Raw genomic sequence first — 10,754 nt, 5'->3', positions numbered from 1 at the left:
AAAAATAAATAAATAAATAAATAAATTGGATCCACCGTCACCTTAAATTCAAATGTCTGTTAGTGACAGTTCAACTCTTTGTTGCCTACAAAAATTATATTCCTTTTAAAAGCTCCTATTTTTCTAGCAACCTACTGTTTTTCATTTTTTTCTCTGCCTTTGTCCTAATATCCTAAAGAGCTGCTGCTGCTTCTTCTTTTTTTAATTCAAAAGTCTGTTCAGTTTTTCCCTTTTTCTTCATATCTCAGTTATTAAAATAGTTTTCTGGCTAATCCCTTGTCTCTATCCTTTCTGGTTCATATACACCATCACCAGATTCATTCTCCTAAAGTATCCTGTTCAGTACCCTGCCTCAGAGCCTTAGAGTTATTTTCTGTTAGATAAATCTAAACTCATCAATCTGATGCTGAAAGCCATTTTTCAATAGGGCTTTCCAATTGTATCCCAATCTCAATCTCTTAATGATATCATAAGATCTTTTCTATGCTAGATTGTTGAATGTTTGGCATTTATTCTCTACTCTATTCCCTTGCTAGCACTATTTCCCACTCTTAGGATATGTACTTAGTCCCCTGACAATGAACTGGGAAAATTTTTAAAATTTTGAGACTCTCTTAAAAAAAATTCTGTACCAATTTTAGCCACATCCAGGTTACAATAAGAGTGCTTCACAGGTACACAGCACTTTAAATACTTTTCCAAGGCTTTTAATATATATTCCCATTTATTTTTTATACACAGTCCTATAATATAGATAAGATAGATGTTATTATCACTTATGAATGAGCAAGTTGAGACTCAAAAGTAGATTAACAATGTACTGAAGATGACAAAGCTAGTGTATAACAGATGGGTCTCCTGATTCAGTCCCGTGTACTTTTCTGCCTCTGAAATCCATTTGTTCTTGTGTCTCACTTGTAAAACTTAATGCCCTTTCAGGCATTTCCTGCATTTCTTACCTGTTACTTTTGTTGCTCTGATTCTGCTGTGAACCTATTTAGAATACGATACAACCTAGCCTTTTTTATTTCCCATAATCTTGGTTACATAAAGGAACTCTTTATGTTTTAATATTTTCCTATTGCAAGTAAACTATTTACCAGTTGGAAGCAAATGGACACAGAGCTCATTGGGCACATAGCAATCAGTATGATGTTAATACACATCATTTATCAGACATCTGTGATTGGCCCTGTGTGGGGATGGGGTGAGAAGAGTATTTGGAAATACTTAGTATTTTTCTGTCTTTTAGGGCAGTATCTTGACCTACAGATAGGAAAGCCACAATATATACATATATTTCTAATGTTAATACACAGTATAATTCACAATATCACATACACATATTTATTAATATATATTTATATATTATATTACATATATTCTTTATATATTGTATATATAATTTTTAAAAGTTTAAATTTTAAAAATACTATTTGACAGTTTATTGATCAAGACCATGCAAGCTACAACAGCTAATGATGACCTACAATGGTAGCAGGTGTTTCATAGGCTCATGTAATTCAGATCTGGAAGAGATTTTAGGGTCTTGAGCAATGGGAAGAATTTATATAGGTAGATAGGCAAAAATAGCATGTCAAGTGAATGGGATTTTTATTATCTAATGTATATAATAAGGTTGTGCTAATTTTTACTACACAGTTCAAATGTGATGTTAGTTGCAGAAACAGACTGAACAACTGACTGGTATGTTTTCTTTCTCTGCAGAGGTAAAGTGTAGGATAATCCTGGCTCTTCTTGAATATTCAGGTAATATTTTACATTATTTTTACTATTTGAGATTATTATAGCCCATGACCTTAGATGTCTTACGATATGAAGGCAGTGTCTTCAACTGTTTACAAAATAGATGGAAATATGATCTCTACCTTTTCTAAAGCCTTGCAGAGATTAAAAAAATACTTAGTATTTTGATAAAAACATAAACCATATGCTCATCTTCAATTAAAGGTTAAAAACATGAAAACATATAAATGTATATTTCTACAAAATATAATTTAAAAGGAGAAAGGGAGGAGGTTTTGGTAAAGTTAATTGTACAAATAGATTTTTTTGTGAAACTGGGTCTAACTTTTGTTTATAACAAGGATGTAGGCAGGTTCAGATTTAAGGAGAAACAGACTGTGCTTTTGATAGGAAGACTCAATCTGAAATCGTTTTGCAAGGGCAGGGACACAGAGGGGGAAGAATTTGTGAGCACTTTTACGATCTGTCACACTTGGAAAATTTAAATGATAAACGAATTAACGAGCCAACTTAAGCAAGAGGGCCTTTTTTTTTTTTTGATGATTGGTTTTTGCTTTGCTTTTTGACTGAGTAATAATATCAAAAGTATCTTACATTTTTTGAGCTTTAATAATGACAGCATAGTCGATGGACCTCATTTTTATGGATTTCACTGAGTTCTCACAACTACTCTGTGAGAATATTATTATTGTTTCCACAGTTTTAAAGGTGAAGAAATCTACATTCAAGCAGATGAATAATAACTAGCACATGGTAGTCAATCAACACATATTTTGGGACATCTAGAAAATTAGGCATAGAGATGCCTTACTGGGTGAATAAATATATAGTAGGTGCAGTTTTGAAATTCAAACTTAGTTCTGCCAATTCCAGAAATGGTCCTGGAATGCATTGCTTTATTTATTAATATTCAGATGGCTGTTCTTATTTTGATTTCAATTTCATTTTTCTATTCCTATCATAATTCTCCTTTTTCCTACTTGATTTACTCCTTTTTTCTTTGTTACATTTGAATGATAACCAAACATAGACAAATTACTCCATATTGTTGGCTATAAAATTATGCTTTTCACTTGAAAAGGGTGGACTGGGTCTGCTAAACATTATTCTTAATTGTCTTTTGTTCCTGTCTTTTTCTGTCTCTGATCTCTGCTTTTTGTTTCTTTGTTTATTTTGCTTTCTTTCCCCTACAATCTCAGAATAATGACAGATTACTTGCATGTCTAGAAACCATCTCATTCTTTTCAGATCAGCAAGCTTACAATGGAATTTGAGTTTTTTAAACAGTTGAGACTAAATTAAGTGTTAATGTTTTTAAACATGTCTGTAGAAGATGAATTTAAGTAGGCGCTTAAATACTGAAATGAAACGGAAGCCTTTGATAGGTAAAAATCCATTTGTTTTGAGTGTATTCCCACTACAAGGGAATTTTTACTTGGCGAAAATAAACAAGCTGTCAAAAAAACCAGAACTTGCTTTTCTTCTTTTACTGGAAGCTGGGAGCAGCTGTTGTGATTCTTGCTGTAGTTCTTATTGATAAAAATGAGGAATGAGAATAGCTTTGGTAAAGGATGGACACTTGTGACTTTCGAACAGCTGCATAATTAAAAGGAAAAGACCTATATGTTTTTGCTGAAAGTTTGCTTATTGGGTTTCTTTCTTTTTCTTTTTCTTTCTTTTTTTTTTTTTTTTTTTGCGGCACGCGGGCCTCTCACTGTTGTGGCCTCTCCCGTTGCGGAGCACAGGCTCCGGACGCGCAGGCCCAGCGGCCGTGGCTCACGGGCCCAGCCGCTCCGCGGCATGTGGGATCTTCCCGGACCGGGGCACGAACCCGTGTCCCCTGCATCGGCAGGCGGACTCTCAACCACTGCGCCACCAGGGAAGCCCGGGTTTCTTTCTTTATCATGATGTTCCTTCTCTATTTAGCAATAAAACCGAGCACCCGTGTGCCAGGCACCATGCTAGATGCTAGGGAAAAGGAGAATCATGATAATATCACGGTCCATTTTCACCTTGCTAAGTGCTTTAAATGTTTTTATCTCATTTGTCTTCATCACAGATCTAAGAAGTAGGAATAACCCCTATTTTACAAATAGGGATCTGATACCTAGAATTGTATAGATTAAAATTGGCAGAATGGGAAGTTGAAAGCAGATTATCTGCCTCTCAAGTCCCTGAGCATAAATCACATGATATGCCACTTCCTCTGGCGTTGATGTGCTGACGGTCCCTGGGGGAAGACAAGCATGTGAGCAGACTCTCACAATGCTAGGTCATTAGCCCTTCAGTAGGGGGAGACACCCCCACACCTGCGGGGGCAGAAAGAAATGCACAGGCTTCCTGAAGGAGAGAGGACATTCCCCAAAGGGAGATAATATTTTAATAGTTCAATGAGTTGACTCTTGAAGAATGATTTCAAGTTTGCTGGGTGGTGAGGGGAGGAGGGTGGCCCGGAGCCAGAGGGCCGATGAACGAAGAATCACCCTTTTAAGTCAAACTAAAAGAAGCCAGGGAATGAGCTCATACATTTTCATTTCACTTAATTCATTTGTTTGTTAGTTGCTCTACTGGTTCATTTTTTTCATTCAGTAAGTATTTGTTGAATGTCTACACCCAGTTAGAAATTATGCACAACTGAATAAGTGTTTTGCTTTTTTCTTAGTTGAAATTGGACAAAGTTCTTTCCCAGTTTAGCCATTTTATAGTGACCTGTAAAAAGCTCTTTTCTGTCTATTAGAACAGGCACATAGTATATGACTCCTTAAAGGAAATGTCTAACACATGTTGTTAGTTAAATTAACAGGTTGAACTCTATGGAATTGCCATATTCAATCATGTTGACCTACTAAAACAGCAAGTTCATATAGTTCAACCTAGTCAATGAATATTTTTATTATATAATTAAATATTTTTAATATATTTTCCTGTTTCTAACAAAATTTTCAAGAGTAGCTTTTACTAACAGTGAGACTAAGTAAGAAGCAGCAATTATGTGTACACATGCTTTGACGGTCATTAAAAACAGGTGTTGCATGTTCTTGGTTAAACAACTTAAAAACTATGCCTTTCTATCAATAAAGCAAGAACTCATTGCTGAGTAAAGGCAGCATGTTTATCTACGTTATACACTAATTATTGACAATGCTTCTTCATTTCAGAAGATCCTGAGCCCTCAAAATATTCAGTACACTTTTGGGAGTATGATGTTATTTACCTGTGTTGTTCCTGTAGTACAAGAGGTTTCTCAATGTACAGAATGTATGGCTTGGTGTTCATGTTGTTTATGTAGTTTGTGTTATATCCAACGCCCCAGAGAAGTGAACCCTTTGGGATCAGGTTCTCAGGGGCACAGCTGCTTTCCATTTGAAAAACCTGAGGTCCAGGACTGGCAATTCACAGGGTAAACATACCTTCCAAGTGGGTCAATCAAAAGTCCAGTTAATTGCAGAATCAGAATGCTAGTAAAAATCAATTTATGCTAGAACTGCAAATATTTTACCTATTTCAAAAAAATAGAGGAATTTATGAACTGGATCTGTTTATACCTTATAAAGTTGAATAGGTGACTTCAGGAGATACAGATTTGCATATTATTACAAGCAATTGGACATGATACTCTTCCCCATGTGTGTTTCACATTAATATTTGAATAGGTCTAGTAGGTAATTTTTTAAAATTTAGTACTAATAATATTTTATTTCACTTACAGCGCAAACTGAAAAACTGGGCTTTGAGTTTTCTTTAGGAAAGTGTCATGCACCAGTACAAATTGTGTTCCATCATGAAAAATAAAGTAAATAAAATAAAGCCTTATTTTATTGGGTTTTATAAAACAATTTAGTGATCGCAAAATAGTTACAATATCAATTAAGAATTAACGTTTCTAACATTTTTGGGTGTTCAGTGTTTTCTAAAAGGCATACTTGCTCAAACGTATGAATTTGAGCTCAAATTTGAGCTCTCATGAATAGAGCTCAAATTCACATTTTTCCCATGCTGTGAGTTTAGGGAAAGGATGAAATATCAGTGAATGCAAATGCTGAATGAATTGGTCTTATTCAACTATGACATTTTCCAAAACTGCCTTTATGTTCTCCTGGATCACAGACAGTGAGACACAGCTCCGAAGAGACATGGTTTTCTGCCAGAGTCTTGTGGCCACGGTCTGTGCCTTCTCTGAGCAGCTCATGGCCGCCTTAAACCAGATGTTTGACAACAGCAAGGAAAATGAGATGGAAACTTGGGAAGCCAGCAGAAGGTGGCTGGACCAGATAGCGAATGCAGGAGTTCTTTTTCACTTTCAGTCACTTCTGTCACCAAACTTGGTAAGGAACCACAATGCCTCCCACTGGCTGTGTCAACTGGAACGTACATTGGGACCTATTCCCAATAAAACATGGTTATTCATTATTGTATCCACAGTCGTCCAGCTCCTTTAAAAGGATATGTTTTTCCATGGGCAAATATAGCTTTAATAAGTATGTGGAAATATCTTTCCTGATTTTTATTCTCAGTGGCTGCTAAAAGCTGAGAAAGCCTCCATCTGTTACTAATTCCTGTATCCCTAAGCACCGGCCGAGAAAGGTCAGCAGAGGAAAGAGTATCTGTCTGCTGCGGTTGCTTATTTGCAGTCCAGAAGGAAGAGTCTGCCATGAGACCCGCGCTCCCCCTGAGGTTGATGTTCTGGAACGTGCTCTTAGAAGAGCTCTGACAACTTGCATGCCATGCTGTCTGACAATCTGGTTAAAATTTGCATGTGTTAAATGATTTTATTTCCTTCCTTTGTGTGCATGTTTTTCCTGTTGAATCTAAGAACATTGCCTTAATTACTGTAAAATATTCCGTGTTTATGCGTCAGTTGTCCACAGCGGAGATGAAGAAAGCATCTCGAAATATTTGGTAAAACAGTGGTGAGCTTAGAGTTTTTTCACGTATACTTCCTGTGGTTCTGATAGTTGTCATGATGTATAAAGGCAAATATGTTCAGTTTATTTAAACTTAAGGTGCGTGTTAAATATAATTTTGATTGGAAACATGAGAGGCTATTTTATCTGTTAAAGTACACATAGAAAATGTAGCTACCAAGTAACATGGTTGAGTTTTTAAACGAATGTATATGAGTTTATACATCAAAATAATGTTTTTCTTCAATGATATTGAGGACAGGGGGGTAATTGCTGTACTGCACGGTCATAAAAAGTTCTGGAATGGTAAGGTAAGGAAGTCCATTGAGCTGAGTGAAATTCAGAGAAACAGGATTAGATTCTTTTGAAAAGACTCTCTACACTCCATGTGGGTGATCAGTTTTTTATTTGGTTGCTAATATAACCAAATAAGAAAGATTTACTTAATGAAAACTTTGAAATAAGTCACTTGAAAAGTGTTTAAAAACAAAATAAATACTAATGAATCATTGCCTGTCAAATAAAAATTACATAAGATAAGATGCCCTCTTCCTAATACATGGTAGGCTTTAAGTGTTTGTTGAACAAATTAATTAATGAATGAGGCTTCATTTCTATTCTTTTCTTACTTAAAAACTGCCATTGTCTAGTCAAGTACTGGTACATTTATTTGAAATTTCAAGGAATGGGGGAAAATATTTGTAATTCATACATCTGGTAAGTGACATATCCAGACTATATAAAGAATCCTTAAAACTAAAGAATAAAAAGACATCTCGATTAAAAATCAGGCAAAGGATTTGAATGGCCGTTTCTCCAAAGAAGATATAAAATGGCCAAAAGCACGTGAAAAGACGATTAACATCATTAGCCATTGGGGACGTGCAACTCAAAACTACAATGAGATACTATGTCCCAGTGATGTGGATGGCTACAATCCAAAAGACAGACAGGCACAAGTGTTGGTGAGGATGTGGAGAAATTGTAACCCTCAGACACTGCTGGGGGGAATGGAAAATAGTGCAGCCATTTTGGAAAACATTTCAGCAGTTCCTCAAAATGTTAATAAACGTGGAATTTCCATATGACCCAGAAATTCTACTCCTAGGTAATATCCAAGAGAAAAGAAAACTTATATTCTAGCAAAACTTGTACACAAATGTTCCTGGCAAGATTATTCATAATACCTAAAAGGTGGAAACACCTCAAACGTCCGTGAGCTGTCTGATGAGTGGATAAACAAGTTGGGGTATATCCATACAATGAAGTATTATTCAGCAGTAAAAAGGAGTGAGGTACTGATAACATGCTACAACATGGATGAACCTTGGAAACATGTTAAGAGAAATAAACCAGTTACAAAAGACCACATATTATTTGATTACATTATTATGTAATAATATAATAGGCAAACTTTAGAGACTGAAAATGGGCTAGTGGTTGACTGAGGCTAAGGATTGGAGGAAGGTATATGGAGGATGAATGCTAATGGGTACTGAGTTTCTTTTTTGGGGTGGTGAAAATATTCTAAAATCGGATGATGGTGATAGTTACACAACTCTGCATATATATAAACCCCTGAGCTGTATACTTAAAGTGGGTGAATTTTATGGTATGTGAATTATATCTCAAGAAAGCTGTACTTTTGTTTTAAATCGGTCTTATGAAACCCTTAAGTTTATTTAAAGAATTGATAATAAAAAATTCAAAGGTAGTTAAAAAGAAAGTCAAAGAAACTTGTAGCCTTTCTGCCTCTGTAACAAGAGCGCTAAGGGCCTCCTGAACTGTGAAGAGCTCCCTGGGAGCTGCAGGCACTGGCGGTCTGTGTGTTCCTGGGCTCGGAGCGCAGTCCTAGGTCCTTGGGTATGGCTTTAGCCACATCTGCAAGTTACGATCAGAGCGCAGCCTGTTTGGGACATTTCTTCCTGTGTGTATTCCTCTCAAGTGGAAGAATGCTGATTCTTTAGTCCTGTCCCTACAATTCCAGGTTCGTGGCATTTTTCTGCTGCTTCAAAGGACTTTAAAAAGTAACAGTCTTATAAAACATTTATCCAGCACTTACTGTGTACCATCCATTATATTAAGTACCAAACTAAGGTACAAAGGTGATGATGCTGTTAACCTTTTGGCATCCATGCCGTCCTTCTTTGGGGTCTGAGGCTGCCTTGGTGGGTTTTTTCCCACACACGATGGAAATTCTTTACCATCTCCTTCACCCCCTACTCATGCTGCCCCCAAAATATGGCTATAAGCTTACAGCAACTTTTAAAATGCAGGTAAAGCAAGTTAAAATTATTGTTAAAAAGGATCATTGACATTCTTAAGGAAACAAATGTATCTTTGAAAGAAAAGTTGTGTTTGATTAGGTTAATTATTCTTTCATGAGGAAATTAGTAAAAGACTTTAGACAGGGCACTGAACTGCTAATAGGAAGGCCAGATCCAGTAGTAGAAAGATGATGTCGCTGAGGTATGCAGTGAACTTTTTACCATGTCTGGGCCTTACCTGCCTCAGCTGTAAAATATGCTGTAGGAATGAAATGAATGATTAAAACAAATCAAATCTCATATTCACAAGATTCTAGATTAAGGCCCCATAAAGGCAAGTGAAAATGATTCTTTTCCCCAGGCTCTTTGGAAGAAAAATCATTACATACATGCAAATTGCTTTTATCACAGTTTTCACAAATTGCAAATTGAATAATGCACAGGTTATCTTATCGTAAAGTATGATGACCATTATGTACTGGGCTTTTTAACAAAACAATATTTTTGTCTTTCAGCTGTTATATTTGTAAGATGATAGAGATTTAGAGGCAAATAGTATGTTTCTTTGTGTACACATTTGTAACTGATAAACAAAATCAATAGAATTAGAATCTAGCTACGAAACAGACTGAAAAAATCATTTAGACAGCAGAGAAAAGGGAAAATATAAAACTACAAAAGAAACGTAACTGAGGATTTGTTAATTTCATTTTAGGCAGTAAATTCTTAGATGTGTTGATAATTTGGTTTGTACTTAAAGAAAACACAAGTGAACCTAGTTTTGGTCTGGAGTTGTTACGTTGTATTATGCTATATTATGTTTTATCCCAAACAATCCTATCATATCATGTATTGTTTCTCTTTCTTTCTAGACAGATGAACAAGCCATGCTAGAAGATACACTGGTTGCACTATTTGACTTGGAAAAGGTTTCTTTTTACTTTAAACCATCAGAAGAGGAACCACTGGTTGCAAGTAAGTAGTTAAATATTTCATGTATGTTTTGTAAAATTTCTTTGGCATCAGACAACAACATATGTCATAACTTTGATATGAATATATTTGATATGCAGTTTAAGTTTTATATAAAATATTATATTTAGGGTAAAATAGTAATAACCAGCTGGGGAAGTGATAGAAAGTATATATAAATTAAATTTACAGCTAATTTTATACTTTTGTTTTTAGCTATTAGTCTGACCTCTAAAACTTTTTTGGAGTGTGTGTGTCAAATATTGTGCTACTCAAGATTGCCTTTTCTTTCTTTTTTGTTATTGTGGTGAAATATACATACCATAAAATTTACCATTTAGCCCATTTTCAGTATACAATTCAGTGATATTAAGTTCATTCAAAATGTTGTGCAACCATTTCCACCATCCGTCTCCGGAACTTTTTCATCTTCCCAAACAGAAATTCCATACTCCTTAAACAATCACTACCCTCCCCCACTTCTCCAATTCCTGGTAACCTCTCTTCCACTTTCTGGCTCTGAATTTGCCTATGCTACGTACCTCGTATAAGTGGGATCACAATTTGTCCTTTCTGCTGCTTTTTTCATGTGAAGACTTCTTTTAATAACAGAACTGCCCTAACATTTCTGGCTATGTGGATAATCTCTGAGGCCACCAAAACGTTCGCTCAGATATATAATAATTACTTAGCAAAATTGATTGAATTGGGTATCCACTCCTTATCTTCAGTTGATCCTGTAGACAGTGTGTTAGCAGGCAATGAAAACAGTGTTTAGAGCCAAGACTATACAGAGACATTATAATTGTTTGATCTGACAATAATTGATAAAATTTATAATTTA

At 35.5% G+C, this 10,754-nt stretch overlaps 1 protein-coding gene across 4 annotated transcripts in view; it reads left to right on the top strand.

Moving 5' to 3' along the window:
* Window positions 1-10,754, top strand: part of PREX2 (phosphatidylinositol-3,4,5-trisphosphate dependent Rac exchange factor 2) — a 351,708-nt gene that overhangs the window by 241,589 nt on the left and 99,365 nt on the right. For 3 of the 4 annotated variants that reach the window (XM_007101594.4, XM_024126953.3, XM_055091337.1), the window contains 3 exons: window positions 1,729-1,770; window positions 5,875-6,092; window positions 9,811-9,913. In XM_007101594.4, the coding sequence (XP_007101656.1) occupies window positions 1,729-1,770; window positions 5,875-6,092; window positions 9,811-9,913 (363 nt within the window). The remainder of the gene's footprint in view (window positions 1-1,728; window positions 1,771-5,874; window positions 6,093-9,810; window positions 9,914-10,754) is intronic. The other variant, XM_055091338.1, reaches the window with a different exon arrangement.

The sequence above is a fragment of the Physeter macrocephalus genome, chromosome 15 (genome assembly GCF_002837175.3).
Source record: "Physeter macrocephalus isolate SW-GA chromosome 15, ASM283717v5, whole genome shotgun sequence".
Taxonomy (NCBI): Eukaryota; Metazoa; Chordata; class Mammalia; order Artiodactyla; family Physeteridae; genus Physeter; species Physeter macrocephalus.
The sequence above is the reverse complement of the archived record's forward strand: the minus strand, read 5'-3'. Positions and strand labels throughout refer to the sequence as shown.